Source organism: Geotrypetes seraphini, chromosome 12 (genome assembly GCF_902459505.1).
Source record: "Geotrypetes seraphini chromosome 12, aGeoSer1.1, whole genome shotgun sequence".
NCBI lineage: Eukaryota > Metazoa > Chordata > Amphibia > Gymnophiona > Dermophiidae > Geotrypetes > Geotrypetes seraphini.
In genome coordinates, this window is record NC_047095.1 from 21,808,042 (window position 1) to 21,827,778 (window position 19,737).

General features: G+C 44.1%; 1 protein-coding gene across 1 annotated transcript in view; it reads right to left on the reverse strand.

Moving 5' to 3' along the window:
• Positions 1-690: 690 nt before the first annotated feature.
• Positions 691-19,737, reverse strand: part of LOC117346630 (very-long-chain enoyl-CoA reductase-like) — a 61,313-nt gene continuing 42,266 nt past the window's right edge. The window contains exons 10-13 of the mRNA XM_033916518.1: positions 17,459-17,516; positions 14,114-14,202; positions 2,496-2,541; positions 691-2,409 (exon numbers count right to left, since the gene is read on the reverse strand). Coding sequence (XP_033772409.1) covers positions 2,282-2,409; positions 2,496-2,541; positions 14,114-14,202; positions 17,459-17,516 — 321 coding nt within the window. The 3' untranslated portion in view covers positions 691-2,281. The remainder of the gene's footprint in view (positions 2,410-2,495; positions 2,542-14,113; positions 14,203-17,458; positions 17,517-19,737) is intronic.

The following is a 19,737-nucleotide window of genomic DNA, read 5'->3' on the forward strand; positions in this document are numbered from 1 at the left end:
TGCAAATTGTGGTAATTGATTCAATTGAGGATGTAGCCCTACTAGCTGTCTGAGAATCCATTGATGAACAGATTAAACTGGTAGACTGGATGCAATTGATTTAAACAGTAGGCCAGTTTAGTGCATTGAATATATACTATAGTCTAGTGCAGGGGTAGGCAATTCCGGTCCTCAAGAGCCGGAGCCAGGTCAGGTTTTCAGGATATCCACAATAAATATGCATGCGATAGATTTGCATCTCGAGGAGGCAGTGCATGCAAATCCATCTCATACATATTCATTGTGGATATCCTGAAAACCTGACCTGGCTCTGGCTCTTGAGGACCGGAATTGCCTACCCCTGGTCTAGTGGAACTGCAGGTTAAATTCATGAAGCACTGAAGTGAATAGATATGGAAGACCTTCAAAGCTGGGAGCTTTTTCTTCTGCTCAAAAAAAAGCACAGCTAGTAGGATTTAACCACCATGAATATTTATTTATTTTCCAAATTTATAATCCCACTCAATCTAAAATCCTTGCCAGGTTACAATGAAACATACATAATTGTAATAAACCATAAATACATTCACAAACAAAATGAAAACCGATCTATAATAAAATCTGTAAACACATAAAAAATAAATACATAAATGTACTCACAACTGTTCTCCTTTCACAACTAGTTACTCTGCTGAGCATCATTCCATCATACCATATGATTGTTTAAAAAGGTAATTTTAAGTTCTTTCTTAAATGGATTCAGACTTGTCATTTTACTGATATTCACTGGTAACGTGTTCCATATAACTTATGACCTGGACTGTGACAGAGGACTTTTTAGTTCTTCTCTCAAATTTCAAAGAGGTGGCATGAGTGCCTCAGAAGCCTAAGGAGCACTTGCTTACACTCCTGTCTAAGGCACAAGTCATTTCCTTCCATTACTGATGAACTGCTCCATTCAAGGCTAAGGATCAAATGTCACTCTCCCCTCAGAGTTTTTCCCATCTCTTTTTATTCTGCTATGCTCTCTACCCATGCAGCCCCCGTTTGCCCTCTAGATTTATCCTCAACTCCATGTCTGAAGTCTATAATTTAGCAAGAGAGTTCATACTTGCCAGCTCTTCAATACATCCGTCACAAATATCCCCCTCCAACCCCTTCCCTTGCACCTATTTTTTTTTTTTTTTTTTTAACAGAATTCAGGAGCTTTGAAAAAATTGAAAATTTATATTTAAAAGGTGGGTATACCAAAGGTTTGTAAGGAGGAGTTAAATGTGAAGCTACCTCCTCTTTAATTAGGATCCTCTTTGGAGCGAGTTGATTTTCACAGCATGGTCAGCGATGGACTATGCTGTAGAAATGAGGTGCAATGTACTCTCGGGTGATAAGTGAGCACTGCTAAGAGGCTGATGTACCAAGGCATGAATGAGTTTATAAGCGCATGGGAAAAGGGGACATGGCATATGTTGTCATACTTGCACATTGCCCACTATTTTTCTTTATCGGCACAAAATTTAACGTTTGCAAAGTAGCAAAGGAAGTTAAATCCCAGGGCAGTCATTTTCAAAGATAAATAATCAGAGTTTTAATCAAATCCTGGGGCCCTTGTTCTTAGCACAGTCATCCGCAGGCACAGAATGAGATGAGTGAGTAACAGCTGGTTTTGAGATGAGATGAGTGAGTAACAGCTGGTTTTGAGTTCATTGGTTTGATATACATCTGAGTTGTTGACAGAGGAATGGCATGACCACAAATCTAGGCTTGTTCACAGCTTTATCTGACTCTAACCCTGTGGAATTCGCTGCCGTTTGGCCTCAGAACTGAGACATCCTTCATGAAGTTTAAAATCTGGTACAAAGACCACTCTCTTCAGTCTTTTTGAACTTGAGCTGGGATTGTCAGAGGGTTAATGCTCCTAAGACCCAAAGAGAAGCGACACTTGTTCACCTGACTCGCCGATTGTCCTTTTATTCCTGTTTCATTGCTCTTTTTTGTTGGATGTGCATTTTCAAATATGTCTGTCTGCTGTTGATGCATAGAAGTAACTTTTCTAATTTTTTTTTCTTTTATCTAATTTTTGACGTGTAAACTGCTTTGATGTTTGAACTCTGAGTGACCTAGCAAATAAATAAATAAATTAAACAGAATTGAGAGGGGTCAGCATGCACCATCCAAAATGAATGATCTTGCTACTTGACAGCTTCGTAAATGCAGAAATAACCTGCATTCCCAGAGAGTTAACAAAATCTGGTTCACTTCCGGTGTGCGGATTGATGAGAAGTCATCTGACATTTCTGGCACACTACAGCAAGAAAGGAAGAATGGGCATCCGATGGCTGGGATAATCCTTGAACTCTTTCAGATAAGTGCTGTGTTTGTCCTTGGCCCAGATTGTCATCTGAATGAAACCAATCAAGGTGAACAGTCCAACTGAATGCAAGAAAAACTCTCCATAAGTGACTGTAGTCTTGCACCCTGTGGAATAAATGCTATTTACACAAAAGAACACTATGTACCTGGAACACACTGAGTCATGATGGTGAAACCGATCCAGGCCCCCACCTATGGTAATCGATACAAAGTGTAAAGAGAAAATGTTTCCTGAAATGTTGAGCTACTTGAAAACATAATTATGACACCATTTTAAACAGCCTCATTATCCACCCTTGAGATGAGAAATGCAGGTTTCCAATGACATTGCAATGTAGCAACCTAGTGAAATATCTTAAAGATGGTAATTTTAGCATAGAAAATGAGCTTGACTTTATACTCACCTCTGTAGGTACCTATTGGATTTAGCTCATCCTTTACTCAGTAGTTCAAGGTATGTAACATTCAGGTACAATCAGTGTTTTCCAGTCTGTGGAGTGCTTAAGATCTAACAAGGAACTTCTACAGTAATACTGTGTTTCCCTGAAAATATGACAGTGTCTTATATTAATTTTAGGCCCAAAATTGCACTAGGTCTTACTTTTGGGGTATGTACATGATCATCTCTCCCATCCTCTCCTTCACCCCAATCCTTCCTCTTTCCTTTCTCTCCCCCACATGTGCAGCATCATTCCTCCCCTCCTTCTCATCCCTCGTGCAGCAGGACCTTGCATCCTTCCCTCCCTCCCATCCCTCGTGCAGCAGGACCCTTGCCCAGCTTCTATACTTCCCTTCCTCTCATCCCTTGTGCAGCAGGACCCTTGCCCAGCTTCCCTTCCCTCCCTCCCATCCCTTATGTAGCAGGACCCTTGAGCGAGCGCCCCCCCATTGCGGCGCAGCCGAACCCCTATCCTTCCCTCCCACCCATCTGAACCCCACCAACCATGAGTGAGCCCTACATACCTCCCTAAGCAGCGTTAGGCCGGCAGCACTATACACAGGCTGCTTCGGCCTTGTCCACCCGTGAATTCACTCTGCCACATTACTGATGATGTCATCAGTAATACAGCAGAGTGAATTTATGGGCGGACAAGGCCGAAGCAGCCTGTTTAGATTGATGCCAGCCTGACGCTGCTTAGGGAGGTATGTAGGACTCACGGTTGGCAGGGAGGGAGGGAAGGATGCGGGTTCGGCTACGCAGCAGGGATGGGTGCTGGGGGGGCTGTGCTCACTCAAGGGTTCTGCTGCACAAGGGATGGGAGGGAGGGAAGGGAAACTGCCGATGAATCCTGGGATTAGGACTTATTTATGGGGTAGAGCTTATATTAAGACCTAGCCTGAAAATCCTGCTAGGGCTTATTTTCGGGGAAACACTGTAGAAGGTGCCAATGTGCAAGCCGAGTTAATAGAACAGCTTCACTTCTGCACATGCCTGGCCACATAAGTTGCCAATTATACACATGCTATTCTATAAACCAGTGGTTCCCAAACCTGTCCTGGAGGACTCCCCAGCCAGTCAGGGTTTCAAGATATCCACAATGAATATTCATGAAAGATGTGGAAGCAGTGCATGCAAATCGCTCTCATGAATATTTATTGTGGATATCTTGAAATCCTGAGTGGCTGGGGAGCCCCCCCCAGGACAGGTTTTGGACCCACTGGGTTATATGGTGCTGATAGCGGTGACCACACTAAAAAGCAGCTGCCAATCGTCTGTCAATCGTGCAACGGCGCCATATAGTAAATCGGGCCACCGGGAAAGATAAGTGATGGAAATATAGGCCAGGCTTTTCTAGGCCTAGGTTCCCGGCACCTATCTTTGCCATGAATTGCGTCTAACGCCACTTCAAGCATTAGCGATGCCCATAGTGGTGGTAAGCGCCATAAAGCGTCTATGTAGACATGATTCTGGCTTATATTTAGTTGCCAGTAGGTGCTTTAACTTTCCTGTTTTTTTGCCATTTTAAATGGTGTTTGTCAATTTTAATTTAGGTGCCGGTAGGGTGTCATTTCTAGAATTTCTCCCTTTAACTTATGTCACTTAGGACTTGATTCTATATATAACCCCTAAAATAAAATGACGCTGATCACAATATCACTTTCCTATAAAAGGCTGCATGTGCCGCAAATAGAATCACACTTAGCAGCTGTACATGGCATAACATTTATGTGCGTCCATTTAGACCACAGAAAATCAGGCCTAAATACCAGCACCTAAGCTGTATCCGTATTGTGCAGATTCTATAACAGTTTGCTTATCATTCAGGAACAAAAAGGGGGAAGAAGAAATATACCTCAAAAATAGCGCAGAAACCCAGAAACAAGAGATGTCAAAATATCAACCAAGGAAATTCTTTATTGAGTCAATAATAAAAATGTTATAAAAATAGACAAAGTCTATAGTATAATGTCCATCTAGATATGGGTGAAACCAAGTCTAGGATGTCCTAGATTGTCCCGACTAGGATCCGAGTTTCAACATCCATAAATGTCTTCATCAGGGGATGAATGGGCATTGCTGGGAAGGGGAGACAGCAGAAACCGGCCGGAAAACTAACAACCGTCAAGTAAACTTTTTGGCGTGTTTTTGCCCTTTGACAGTTGTTGGTTTCCTGCCGGTTTTGCTGTCCCCCCTTCACGGCAATGCCCATTCATCCCCTGATGAAAGCATCTACGGATGCCGAAACTCGGATCCTAGGAGATATTGCAGTATCCTAATGTGGAAACTTTTGAACCAGATAACCTCTATTACATTCCAAGAGCCACTAAAGAAATAGCAGAGGAAGGTCAAATGGATAAATTAGTTTCACCTGATGGTTTGACTATATCACAGTTTCTTGAATCCTCAAAAGACACAATAAATAAACGAGCAACACTCCTGGTGGTTTTCAAGACAGAGTCAGAGAAACAGGCTATTTTGAAGTTACATTTTGTGAAAAAGCAAGATCTGTTTGGTGGCCAACAGGTAACACTTTTTACTGACATCTGTAGACAGACTCAGTTTAAAAGGAGGCAGTTCCTACTGCGTAAGCCAAAGGTTTTGGCAGTTGGAGCGACCTTCTTTTTTTAAATTTCCGTGTAAGTGCCTTATTTCTTATGCAAGTGATAAATATGTGTTTTTAGATCCAGCCCAGTTGGAAGATTTTAAGGATAAACCTTTGTTGAAAGTTTAAGGGGTCTTTTTATCAAGCCACGCTAGCGGGGTTAGCACGTCGGACATGTCATCACGCGCTAACCCCTGCAGCCGGCTAAAAAACTAACGCCTGATCAATGCAGGCATTAGTGGCTAGCGCGGCAGGCGGTTTAATGCACGGTATTATGTGCGTTAAACCCCCTACCGCAGCTTGATAAAAGGACCCCTAAATTTTTATTTTTCAGTGTACGAGGATGTTTTGTGACAAAGTAAGTCACAATTTATGCCTGCCAAAGATGGTAATTTATAGATAGATTTAATTTCCTAGATTGGGAACTGGCCTTCACTCTAATGTGGACTAGATCTTTGATGATTTATTTTTCCTTACTTATTTTAAGCGTATTTGCATATGCTGAAGTTCTGTTGATATTCATGAATATTTGTTATTTAATTGTAACAAATAAGATAAATAAAGAATTTTTAAAAAAAGAGAAACTCTGATCCTAGTCGGGACAATCTAGGAGTGCCCTAGACTCGGTTTCACCCATATCTAGATGGACATTATACTATAGACTTTGTCTATTTTTATGACATTTCTATTATTGACTTAAAAAGTATTTCCTTGGTTGATATTTTGACATCTCTTTTGCCTCTTGTTTCTGGGTTTCTATCATTTAGGAACACCACGATCTGCCTGTACCCCTCCCCGGCCATGCCCTTTTGGAGTTTCACGCACTAGAACCTACACGCACTGCTTTATAGAATGTGCCTGCCAAGCTGTGTGCATAATTTCTAATATGAGATGCTAATTGCCAATTAAGCTGTGTATGCAAATAGGCTGTCTGAACCAATTTGCATGCACTATGTATGGTGCTGCATACAGAATTTGGGAGTAAATGCGTAACCATAAGTGGGCAATGCCCATTGGCGGAGCATGGGTGTGTCATGAGTGGTTCCCCTTAGCCACATCCATAACTTAAAGAATATTATCAGTTGTGCGCATTGCAAGGTGCGCATAGACACACCAACGGGTGCTAGCCATTGACCTGGTGTAAGTGGTTATTCCATAATTTTGGTGAGGCAAATTGGATTAGTGCTCATATTTTATAAGAGGTTAGGTGTGCCCCAGCACCGTTATAGGACTGGCATTAAATATGCCCCTTTGTGGCACCTTAATTTAGACATCACTTTATAGAATTGTCCCCTAAGTTTGTAACTGAGGTAATGGGGGGTTAAGTGCCGCAGTGGGGTTTGAACCGGGCTTCCCTGATTCTCAGCCCACTGCACTAAATCATTAGGGCTTCTCCTCTATGACGCCTGTTTGTGGTTTCCCCTGATTTGCTGCAGCGCACTATCAAATGCTTGCCAACAGAAATGCACCAGAAATAAATTGTACCGTGGTATGATAAAGAATGGAGAATACAGAGTGAGAATACCCAAATTGTGTGAAAGCCAAATATATCACAGAGAAATGCGAAACACTGCACATTAAATTAGTGCAGGAGGGAAAGGCAGTAGTGGCTTAAAAACTGGCAATTGCACTTTGCGAACCGGCTTGGCTCTGCTCTCTTCTTGTGCCAAATCCTAAAAATGCCCAAAAGAAAAAAAGTGAAGCACTAATAAAACCAGTATATTCTTCAAAAATGTTCAAATCTTGTTCCAAATATAGTAATAGTACTTCATCCGTGAAAATCTTTTCTGACTGCCAAGAAAGTAGCCCAGCCTATGACCTAGATATAGTATGAAATCCAACCCAATACCAGTGATGCTTTGCAGTGGCGTACCAAGGGGGGGGCGGGGGGGCGGTCCGCCCCGGGTACCAAGCCCTGAGGGGGTGCTCCCGGTCCGGTCCAGTTACCCCCCCTGCGCCGGGTGTCGCGTCTGGAAACAGCCTGCAGCAAGATCGCGATGCCAGAGATCTTTGCCTGCTTCGACTGTTTCCTCCGCCACGGTCCTGCCCCTCCTCTGATGTCAGAGGAGGGGCGGGACCGCGGCGGAGGAAACAGCCGAAGCAGGCAAAGATCTCTGGCATCGCGCGATCTTGTTGCAGGCTGTTTCCCCAGGGCAGTAGCGTACCAAGGGGGGCGAGGGGGAGGTCCATCCCGGGTGCCGCCTTAGGGGGGGGTGCACAGCTGGCCCGGTCCCTATCGCGCTCCTACCCTCCCAGCGAAAGCAGCATCGGCGCCATTATCGAAAAAGGTAATGGCGCCAGGCCTTGGAGCACCAAGGCAGACCGCTTCTCCCCCCCTCCCAGCCGAAACCCCGCTGACCATCCTATCTCTCTCCCCCCCAAGTGAACCTTTCTGACCCTCCCAGCGAAAGCAGCAAACCTCCCTCCAGTAGCGTCGGCTTTATCCTCCCTCTGCCGCATCACTGATGACGTCATCAGTAACGCGGCAGAGGGAGGAGAAAGCCGCGAAGGAGGTTTGCTGCTCTCGCTGGGAAGGTCGGAAAGGTTCACGGGGGGGGGGAGATAGGAGGGTCAGCGGGGGTTCGGCTGGGAGGGGGGAGAAGCGGACTGCCTCGGTGCTCCATTACCTTCTTCGGGCAGCAGCAGCGTTTACAATTCGCTGCTGTTGCCGGCTTCAGGCCTTGTTCTCTGCCGGGTCCTGCCTACTTCCAGTTTTCATGAAGACAGGACCCGACAGAGAGGAAGGCCTGAAGCGGGCAACATCAGTGAATTGTGAATGCTGCTGCTGCCCGATGAAGTTCAGGACATCAGGACATCGGGGAAGGAGCAGGGAGAAATCGGCTGCTGGCTTGGGGGTGAGGGTAGGGAAAGAATCGTGGAAGTGGAGAAATCGGCACGATGGTTTTGTGCAGGCTAGGGGGAGAGAGAAAGAAAGGAAAAAATAAAGAGGGGGGGGGCCAGGGGGAGAGAGAAAGAAAGGCAGAAAGAAAGAGGGGGACCAAGGGGAGAGAAAGAAAGGCAGAAATAAAGAGGGGGACCAAGGGGAGAGAAAGAAAGGCAGAAATAAAGAGGGGGTCAAGGGGGAGAGAAAGAAAGGCAGAAAGAAAGAGGAGGGCCAGGGGGAGCGAGAAAGAAAGGCAGAAAGAAAGAGGGGGACCAAGGGGAGAGAAAGAAAGGCAGAAATAAAGAGGGGGGTCAAGGGGGAGAGAAAGAAAGGCAGAAAGAAAGAGGGGGGCCAGGAGGAGAGAGAAAGAAAGGCAGAAATAAAGAGGGGAGCCAGGGGAAAGAGAGAAAGAAGAAGGATCAGAAGAAGGACCAGAGACTCATGAAATCACCAGACAAAAAAGTAGGAAAAATGATTTTATTTTCAACTTAGTGATCAAAATGTGTCCGTTTTGAAAATTTATATCTGCTGTCTATATTTTGCACTATGGCCCCCTTTTACTAAACCGCAATAGAGTTTTTTAGCGCAGGGAGCCTATGAGCGTCGAGAGCAGCGTGGGGCATTCAGCGCAGCTCCCTACGCTAAAAACCGCTATCGCAGTTTAGTAAAAAGGGAGGGGGAATATTTGTCTATTTTTGTATAGTTGTTACTGAGGTGACATTGCATAAAGTCATCTGCCTTGACCTCTTTGAAAACCCGCGGAATATAAATGATAATTAACATTTTCTCTGCGTACAGCGTGCTTTGTGTTTTTAAAATTTTATTGTTGGTAGATCATTTTGACTTGGCCACAAAGGTAAGGGGGAGGGAGGGAGGGGAACTGCTGAAAGACATCTAATAATCCTTGCAGGCTTGACTGCAGGGAATTATTTTTGTAAAATCTTGTTTTGTTATGTGACTGGCATTATCTAGACTTTAATTTCTATGAATGAATAGAATGAAAATGATATAAAATTACTTGCTTGTTTTTATGTGCGTGCGCTGAAGGAAAGTGGAGAGAGAGTGGGCTGAGGATGCTGAAGGGAAATGGGGAAGAGAGTGGGGAGAAGACGCTGATTTATAAATTGACAATTGTACAGAATATTGTTTCTTTTTATACTTTAATATAAACAATTCAAGGCTTGTGTGGATGGAATCAGGTGGTTTGCGGGGATGGGGACCGAGCTTACGGGGATTAGTCCAATAAAATTGTATTTTTTTATATCTCATTATTTGTTTTATTTGTATTTGTTAATTTATAAAGTGGTGATTGTTATGTATCAGTTTTTTCAAATTTACATCTACTGTCTTTATATTTTGCACTGTATTAGAGGACATGTGTTACTGTTTTTTGTGGTGTTGCATTGTATCCAGGGTCTGGTTTCTTGGCGGATCAGTTTAACTTTTGTCTACATATTTCTATTTTTAGTTTGTGATTATTCCATTTTGGGCGAGGGTGTATCTCTGTTCTGTGTGTATGAAAAAGACATAGTTTTCAGTTGGCATTGACTACAGGACCAATTGACTGTGCGGGATCTGGCTTGTTTAGTTTTACAATGTATGTGTTGGTGTTCTAGTGCTCACTGCAGTGTTTAAGATGCAGCCTTTTCCTAGGTACACTCTTGTGGTGCGATATGTAGATTGGTACTAAAAATCATATTTTTCATATAGATGGGGGGGGTGTCAAAAAATGATGGGCCCTGGGTGCCACATACCCTAAGTACACCACTGCCTGCAACTACTCCATATGTACTTCTAATGTCATGACAATTTAGACATAATTTATGTTTTGTTATGTTTGGAATAATGGTTACATATATGAGGTTCAATAAAAGAAAATTTTCACTGCCTGTTTCTATTCTGACCATTTATTCCATTTCATGGTTATTGCAAAAAAAAAAAAAAAAAATTTTTTTACATGGGGGGGGGGGGGGGTGTCAAAAAATGATGGGCCCCGGGTGCCACATACCCTAGGTATGCCACTGATGCTTTGGCCTCAGCCTCCCTTGGGAGTCTAAGCTCTAAAAAGTCACACAGAATGCAGTGTCTGAAGTTTCACACAAAGCCAAAGCATAAAGATACCATTTGATACAATAATGATGCCCAGGACAGGATTAATTCTTTGAGGGCCCCTAGACACACAAGTACACTGGGCCCCCTAGCCCCACCCCACCCATGGACCTCCCCCCCCCTCCATCGACAGAAAGTATAACAAGCAAGCAACGCGGGTAAGAAAGGCAACGGGAACTGGAATTTTGCAAACGGTGCTGCTTGCCCAAAGTTTCCCTCTGACGCGCCCAGGCGGAAACAGGAAGCTGTGTCAGAGAGAAGCTTTGGGCAAGCAGCACCGTTTGCAAAATTCCAGTTCCCGTTGCCTTTCTTACCCACATTGCTTGCTTGTCTTACTTTCCATCGATGGGGGGAGCACGTTGCCCATCGGGGGAGGGGCCTGCGCTGCCAATCGATGCTGGAGGGGCCCATCGCCGTTTGGAAAAAAACAATGTTGATGCCCTCCTTCATCGGGCTCCCCAGACCATTTTGGGTCCTAGGTACGTGCCTACTGGGCCTATTGGTCCTATACTGCATAGTGTCATCCAGTTCTAGAAGAACAGAAACTGTACCTTCAATACACATGAACCTCCACCTCCCCCCCCCTACTGTACCCACCAAACCAATTAACTTCTCTGATTGGTATTTTTTCGCTATAAATAAAAAAATTTTACCCTCCTATTGTACACTCTTGTATATTCCTATTGTACACTCTTGTATATTCCTGTCAACTTCATTGATCTATACACTCCAAAAATTGTTAATTCCTGTCAACTTCAATGACATGTACATTCCAAAAATTGTTAATTCTAATGTTATCTTCGTTTGTAATCTTAATTAATTGTTGTGAACCACCTAGAACTCTCTGGGTATGGCGGTATACAAAATAAAATTATTATTATATATTTAGTTGGTGGGTAATATTTAAGGCTGGGTCATGTCCAGACACAGGCATTGATCTGGGTTTAGGTGGCTGGATAAAACTTATCTGGTGCAATATTCAGCACTTAACAGGATGCCCACTGGACAAAGACAGGACTGTGTTTTATGTAGTCTTATTTATCCAGTTAACTCACCAGTTGATTTATTTTCCAATATTGATTAACTGTGCAATCCAGAAGATGTAAAATACAAATGCATATTTAACTCACTGCTCACCTACCTTGGAATCAAGACCTGGAAGAATCTTCCAACAATTATCAAGACTGAATCTAACTACCTCAGATTTCAAAAGAAACTGAAGACTTTCCTCCATCGATACTTAACAAATATGCTCTTTCACAGCAACCTATACAGCATTTCACGCTTCCAGAAACCTCAAGAGCTCCCTCCCCAAACTCTACTTAACATTTAATTATTTCTTTATTGAATTTTCAAATGATTCACAAGATATCCTTGCTTAAGAAAAATAGAGGAAAAAATTACAACATTAATTCACATCTCAAAGGTAAACAGTTAAACTTTCTTAGACCACCATCTAATCATTGGAAAGATCCTGAAAATTGTGAAGAGAAACAATAACAATAATGGTAAAAAAAAAAAAAAAAAAAAATAGAATTCCCGTTAAGCAAACAAATGTTCAATTAAGCACTAATAATAGACAACTTCTTCATATCAAGAAATGCTCGCAAGTATTCAGGAATAAAAAAAAAACCCATTTAACTCAACTCTACATAACATAATCGCACCAATCTACTTGCATCTAACGCAACTGTATCGTACTTCAGACTGCCGTACTATAATTCTAATGACAGCTCAATGTTCCCCTATACTGAATGATTACTACATCTCCTATCTCTGGTAACTACCTCATAGTATACTGCTTACTGTATATTTCATTGTAGTAACTCCTAAATGTAATGTAAACTGCTTGATCTGTAAGTCGCCTTGAACCTGGATAGGCATAGAGTGACCCAGAAATTGAAGATTAGATAGATGCATGTGATATATATCTATATGACTATGAGATGCACTATTTAGTTTTTGGATATTAGAATTTTTAAACATCGTTACTTTGCTACATTTTTCTAGTTATTATCTGGTGCATCTCAAGAAAAATTTGCCAGCAAGTCAGTTCCTCCATCTTTGTCAGCTATGTTCATTAAGGGATTTTCCATTTTCTCCAGTAGGTTTATCCATCTAATTGTGTTCATAGAATTGTTTAATGTGCATACTTTAGGGATAGAGACTAATGATGATCCCTAGAGAAAAAAGATATCTCAAGAGAGGCTTTGTGCTACCATTTATAAATCTATTTTGACACATTCATAACATCTTTGATGAGTTGGCTCTGTTTGCAGCTTATTTCGCTGAGCTGGGTCATTCCATGACGACTGCTTTATAGGTGAAAATGAGGGACAGATTGGTTTTCTTCCTTGTAATCAATTGTTTTCAAGTTTTGCAGGGCAATGCGATTCATTTCTTAGTCAGACATGTCCATTAAGGGAAGACTTCATGAAAGGGCATTACGCGCATTAGCACGTGCTAGCAGCTAAAGATGCCCATCATATATAATAAAACGCTAAGCGCGCATGCGCACTTGCGCTGCGTGTTCCCTGATCTGTCGTGGTGGCACGAGTGCGCATGCGCGCCAGACAAGCTTCCCTGCTCTCCACCTCACAATACGGCCCTACTGGCCGAAGTGTCTTTAGACGCTGCCACAGCAAGGCAGTGCGGAGCGGCGGCTGCCGGGATGAAGCCACGGTGGCTTGAGGCGAAAGGCGGTCCGATCGCCCCATCTGCATATTTTACTTTCGTGAATTTGTCAGACCTGCCCGGGTTGGGCTCCGATTGGGCCTGATCGGGCAGGTTAGTGAATCCGGCCCTTAGATCTTCAGAAGTGCTCCTTACGGATTTTGTTTTCTTTCCACTGCATTGTGTTATAAATTGACTTTAGGTGTGGCAGTTTACATCAACTGAAGCATAGTGTAAATCCTCACATGTGAATTGGGTGTGGATTTCCCTTATTCTATAACTGTGCATATACATATATTTATTTATTTAATTCATTCTCAATCCCATTCTCCCTAACAAGCTCAGAACGGGTTCCAGGTTTGCCCCTAATCTGTCCATGATCCTCACATGGCTCCATCCCCTTTTTAGAATCATGCATGTACATTTTAATTCATTCCAAATAGCACCAATTGCTTGTTAAGATCCCAGTTAGCACTAATTTGCTCCTTATTCAATTAAATTGAATGCACCAATTGGTCATGAACAATTTTTAGCACCTTTTATAGAATTCAGAGACTGGTGCATTGATGCCTTATGACTTTTTTTTTTTTTTTTTTTAGAATTTAGACCCCGAGGGAGTCAGATCAGATGCCATAATGCAATCTACTTTTACAATCTATCTAATGGACAATTGTTCTGCAGAGTCATAAGCTGGGCTATTTGTCAGATGGGATTTTCTTGGCTAAGTACTGTGTTTTGAATTATGTCGGAGCATTATGGAAGATTGATATGGATTTGTGCGTCACATTCTTTCCATACAAATGTTTTGGGATTTGGCCACGGAGAAAAGGAAAGGTGAGCAGAATAATAAAATGCAATTGTCAGCTTTAATGCTGCTGATTTAATTCCCTCCCAGATTAAAGTAATTTGTAATATTACAGATGATCAGGTTTGGGGTTTTTAAGAAAAATGATCACATGCAAAGAGCTGCAGTGCTCTCCAGCTGCAACTGTAGCTTCAGATGAATATAAGGGTTTTTGTTCTGGTTTAGCTGATTGCTCTTTTAAATTTATACCTCATAGGTATAGTTAGGGCAGGATACAAAGAAAAAGAGCCACGTGAATGGATTCTTGGTAGGGTAAGGGATCTTACACATCCTGGACCCTGAGAACAAAAAATAAGAGGTTTAAGAATGATTCAGACAAAGCATGGCAATATTCATCTATAAAACCTAACTTCAGGGTTTATTTGTCTGTAGAGAAATAAGCAGTGTACTGTGAGAATTGTCTTCCTAAATTTGGGATTATACAGGTAGATTCTACCCAAATGCTTACTCGGACTCCCTGGTTTGTTTGTTGAAATGCCAGGACCTTCATGAAGAAAAGTCCCCCCCCCCCAAAAAAAAAAAATGGGTGGGGGGCATTCTAATTCCAACACAAGGGTAATATTGAATATGCATCCAGTATAAAAGAATGCGCAGAATTGCATTTTAGCACAGAGTGCCTGCCTCAGGGGTCAGAGTCAGTTTTGAGGGCAGTATGTTCCTGTTATTTCTGCTCTTTGTTACTCCTTGAAAAGAGGAGACTGAGAGGGGACATGATTGAAACATTCAAGATAATGAAGGGAATAGACTTAGTAGATAAGACATGTTCTCTTTCTCCAAGGTAGGGAGAATGAGAGGGCACTCTCTAAAGTTTGAAAGGGGATAGATTCTGTACAAACATAAGGAAGTTCTTCTTCACCCAGAGAGTGGTGGAAAACTGGAACGCTCTTCCGGAGGCCGTTATAGGGAAAACACCCTCCAGGGATTTAAGACCAAGTTAGACAAATTCCTGCTGAACTGGAACATACGCAGGTAGGGCTGGTCTCAGTTAGGGCACTGGTCTTTGACCTAGGGGCCGCCGCGGGAGCGGACTGCTGGGCACAATGGACCACTGGTCTGACCCAGCAGCGTCAATTCTTATGTTCCTTAGTGAAGATATTGTGGTGCTTAGTTGGTACACTTTCTTTTATAAGTTTGTGAGCAGTCCCGTTGAAATTTATTCTGACTCTTGAGGGAGGCGCCCCATGCCAAAAAGCAGTTTTGCATGGAGTCTTTTTCAGTGGATGCATAATAAATGTTACCCTTGTGTTGGAATCAAAATGTGCCCCCCCCCCCCTTTTCATTTTAATTATTTTTAACACCTTCATGAAACCGGAAAGAAAGTCACCGTCAGACTTTTTTTTTGCCATCTCCAGAGATTCTAGTCCTGAAAACTGGTGCAGCAATATTTCAACAGCCAGTTCACCTGGTAGTGTTCTGTAACCACATTGACTGCAGTGAGGGAGGAAGGGGGGAGCAGTACGTTTCTGAAATTATAGCCACTGCAGTGAGATACTGTATGTATATGAAAATCTTATACAGTAAAACCTTGGTTTGCGAGCATAATTCGTTCCGGAAACATGCTTGTAATCCAAAGCACTCGTATATCAAAGCAAATTTCCCCATAAGAAATAATGGAAACTCAGATGATTCGTTTCACAACCCAAAATCTGTAATACAAAATACTATAGAACAGTCACTGCACTCCTGCAGCGTCGGCGAGAGAACCACCATCGGCTCAGTTGTGATGATGTGACACGCATATATGGACTTGTATTGCAAGACCATGCTTATTGATCAAGTTAAAATTTAATAAAATGTTTTGCTCGTCTTGCAAAACACTCGCAAACAAAGTTACTCGCAATCCAAGGTTTTATTGTACATGCTTTCCTGTAAATGCAGTCCTGGTTTTTCTAGTAATTGTTATAATTCCATTGCCCTGTCTCCACCAATTGACAAGATTTCTTCTAATTTTGCTTCAATACAAATCTGCGACCAGTTCATTATCCGGCAGTGCCCCTCCTTTCAGCCCTGATTCAACCATTTAAAAAGGTTCTTAAAAGTATATAACCGACTTCATTCATCTACACAGATGCTTAACCAAACGTCAAAAAAAGTGTGGTTATGGGTAGGGTTGACGTTCAACTCTGTTAAGCGTGATTCTGCGTCAAAGATAAGTGCCAGAAATGTAGGCCTGTAAAACCCTAGCTTATATTTCCGGTTAGGGTTATCAGATTTTCCTTTGGGAAAATCCAGACCCATGGCCATGCCCCCAGGACTACTTCCTTTGGGAAAATCCAGACCCATGGTCATGCTCCCAGGACTACCTCTGTCATGCCCTGTTCTGCCCCCCGGATGGCATCCGAGCATGTGTGGATGCCTCTTCCCGATGTGATTTTGTCAGGAAGCTTTTCAAAATCCAGACAAAGTGCCGGGTTTTGAAAAGCCGTCCAGTCCCCCAGACATGTCCTCAAAAGGAAGACATGTCCGGGGAAATCTGGACACCTGGTAACCCTATTTCCGGTGACTCTCTTTGACACAGGCCTCAATTCTCAAAATGGCACCGTAGTTTGAGTGACATGTGACCGGCGCTGTTTTTTCAGGTGCCAGACAATTCTGGTGTCGTTTTAAGAATCCGGGCCTAAATGGATACTTACTCATTTTGTTTAGACCTGCTGATTAGCTGGCCTAAATTAATTAATTACCAGCACTATTACCGCTTATATGAATACTCATTAGTGTTCCTTAGACGGTGCATCCAAATACAGTGGTACCTTGGATTACGAGCAAATTCCGTTCCAGGAGCAAGCTCGTAATCCAAAATGCTCATTTATCAAAGCCAAGTTCCCCATAGACAATAGTGGCAACAGCAATGATTGGTTCCAGAACCCGGGGTCTGTACCTGAAAGGGCCGAGTGCTGCAGCGCCATCTCCTCCGTCTGCCTCCTCCGTCTGTCATCGGAAGAAGAACCCGACAGTGCCGCTTCGGGGGGGGGGGGTTGCGTGTAATGTCCGCCAGCCGCCGGAGAACCCCGCTGTGTCTTCAGAGGGATGCCTCCTCCATCCGCCGGCCAGCCCTCCACGTCGGATGCCCCTCGCATGCTGGAGAGCCTCCACCCGAGCCCACGCAGCCGATCGCCGCCCCACCCACACGCCGCGCATGACATGCACAACGCCGATGATTGACGCTGTGCGCGTCACACGCAACGCGCAGGCGGGACAGCACCCGGCCGCGCAGGCCCAGACAGAGGTCCTCCAACCTGCAGAAGGCACCTGACGTGGAAGGCTGGCCGGAAGATGGAAGAGGAATCCCCTGAAGCAGCGCTTCCTGGTCTGTAAGTGCTCGTTTATCAGGGCAGTGCTCGGTTTGCGAGTCAAAAGTTTGCTGAGTGTTTTGCTCATCTTGCAAAACACTCGCAAACCGGGTTACTCGCAAACCGAGGTACCACTGTATATGTATTAAACTAAGTGACAGCGCTTCACTTTTAGCAGAGTCCACCCTGGCTGAAAATCACGCTGCCCATATCCCACATGCCAGAAGGCTAACACCATATTTACCATCTCCTTTGAGGTTACTGAGTGTCACATGGATGGAGAAATTCCCAGCTTCACACCCCTGCAGTGGAAAACAATTTTTTTAAAAAACGATCAATATAATAGACTGAGCAATTCTAGCCGTCACTACTTCTTGTTGCTTTTTGCCAGCTCTAGTCTGTGAAGAGCACAGACAGTTTGGAACCAAGTTAGGTTTTGGTCTGCCGCTGTACCCAAGAAAATACAAGGCAATATATAATAATCAGATGGTAAAAATTACCATACCTATTATTACAAAGCAATGCCATGAACTGCTCTTATCCCTAGCTATCTCTGACTTGCTCGAATATTTATTTTAAAAAATTTCATATATACTACAAATCTAAGCAGTTTACAACATACATACTGTACATAGAACAGATATAACATTAAAACATACTACTCTTCAAGACATACAGCCAGTGGTGTAGTGCGAGCGGGCAGTCCGCCCCGGGCGTCATCTTGCTGTGGACGCTGGCATCCCTCCTCCTCTTTGCCCCCCCCCCCCCCCCCCCTCCCCCTGTCGCATGCCCACCCCACCCCTTCCTTTCCGCCATACTTTTTTAACGTTAGCATGAGCGGCCACTAACTTACCACCCACCTGGGCTTTGGCGCTCTCTCTCATGTCCCTTCCGGGACCCGCACCTAGGATGTTTCAAGTTTATTAGCTTTTTATATACCGCCTATCAAGATTATCTAAGCGATTTTACAATCAGGTACTCAAGTATTTTCCCCATCTGTCCCGGTGGGCTCAAAATCTATCTAACGTACCTGAGGCTATGGAGAACTGAGTGGCTTGCCCAGGTTCACAAGGAGAAGCGCTGGGTTTGAACCCACAACCCCAGGGTGCTGAGGCTGTAGCTCCAACCACTGCGTCACACACTCCGCACTCAGAGAGCATGCTGAAGCCGTCGGCAGCAAGTTAGTGGCTGCTCATGCCAAAGTTAAAAAGGTACGGGGAAGGGGCAGCACTCTTGGCAAGGGGGCCAAGGAAGGAGCGAGGGCGGTGTGCTAGTGCTCCAGACGCCGCTTTACCTCCCTTCGCCACTGCATCCAGATGGTCATTTTCAATAGGACATTTAAGTCTCAGTTTGGTTGGGAGGCGTCCAGAAATCCAGTAGAGAAAATGTCCATTCGCAAAACATCAAGAAATCTATCTTTTCTTTTTTTTTTTAAATGACCTATCCAGTGGCGTACCGAGGGGGGGGGGGGCGGTCCGCCCCGGGTGCACGCCCCAAGGGGGTGCATAGCTGGCCACCCACCGGGGAATAGGCTGCCGCAGGAGAAAGGCTTCCACTGCCGCCATCGGGAACAGGCCAGCGCCGAGTTCCCCCTCCCTGCTTTTCTTCCCCACGGGACCAACCAACTCTCGCCACCCGACATCAATTCTGACGTCGGAGAGGACATTCTGGGCCAGCCAATCGCTGCCTGGCTGGCCTGGAATGTTCTCTCCGACGTTAGAATTGACATTGGGTGGCGAGAGTTGGTCGGCCCCGCAGGGAAGAAAAGCAGGGAGGGAGAACTTGGCGCTGGCCTGTTCCCGATGGCGGCAGTGGCAGCCTTTCGCTAGCAGCGGTGGCAGCAGCATGTTTTCCAATGGCGGTGGCATGGGGGAGGGCAGGGAGAAAGAAAGAAAGGGGGGTGGGGACAGGGAGCCAGAAAGAAAGAAAGGGGGCAGGGTAAAACAAAGAAAGAAAGAAAAAAATGGGGCACGGAAAGAGAGAGAAAGGCAGACATAGAGAAAGAAAGGGGGCATGGAGAGAGAAAGAAAGAAGGGGGCAGGGAGAAAAGAAAGAAATGGGGCACGGAGAGAGAGACAGACATAGAGAAAGAAAGAGGGCATGGAGAGAGAAAGAAATAAGGGGGCAGGGTGAAACAAAGAAAGAAATGGGGCATGGAGAGAGGGAGAGAAAGACAGACATGCAGAAAGAAAGGGGGCATAGAGAGAGAAAGAAAGAAGGGGCAGGGTGAAAGAAAGAAAGAAATGGGGCATGGAGAGAGAAAGAAAGAAGGGGGCAGGGTGAAACAAAGAAAGAAATGGGGCATGGAGAGAGGGAGAGAAAGACAGACATGCAGAAAGAAAGGGGGCATAGAGAGAGAAAGAAAGAAGGGGGCAGGATGAAACAAAGAAAAAATTGGGGGAGGGAATGAGGTCTAGAGGAGAGAAAGCATACAGTAGGCAGAAAGAAGGGAAGAAATATTGGATGCACAGTCAGAAGAATAAAGTGCAACCAGAGACTGATGAAATTACCAAACAAAGGTAG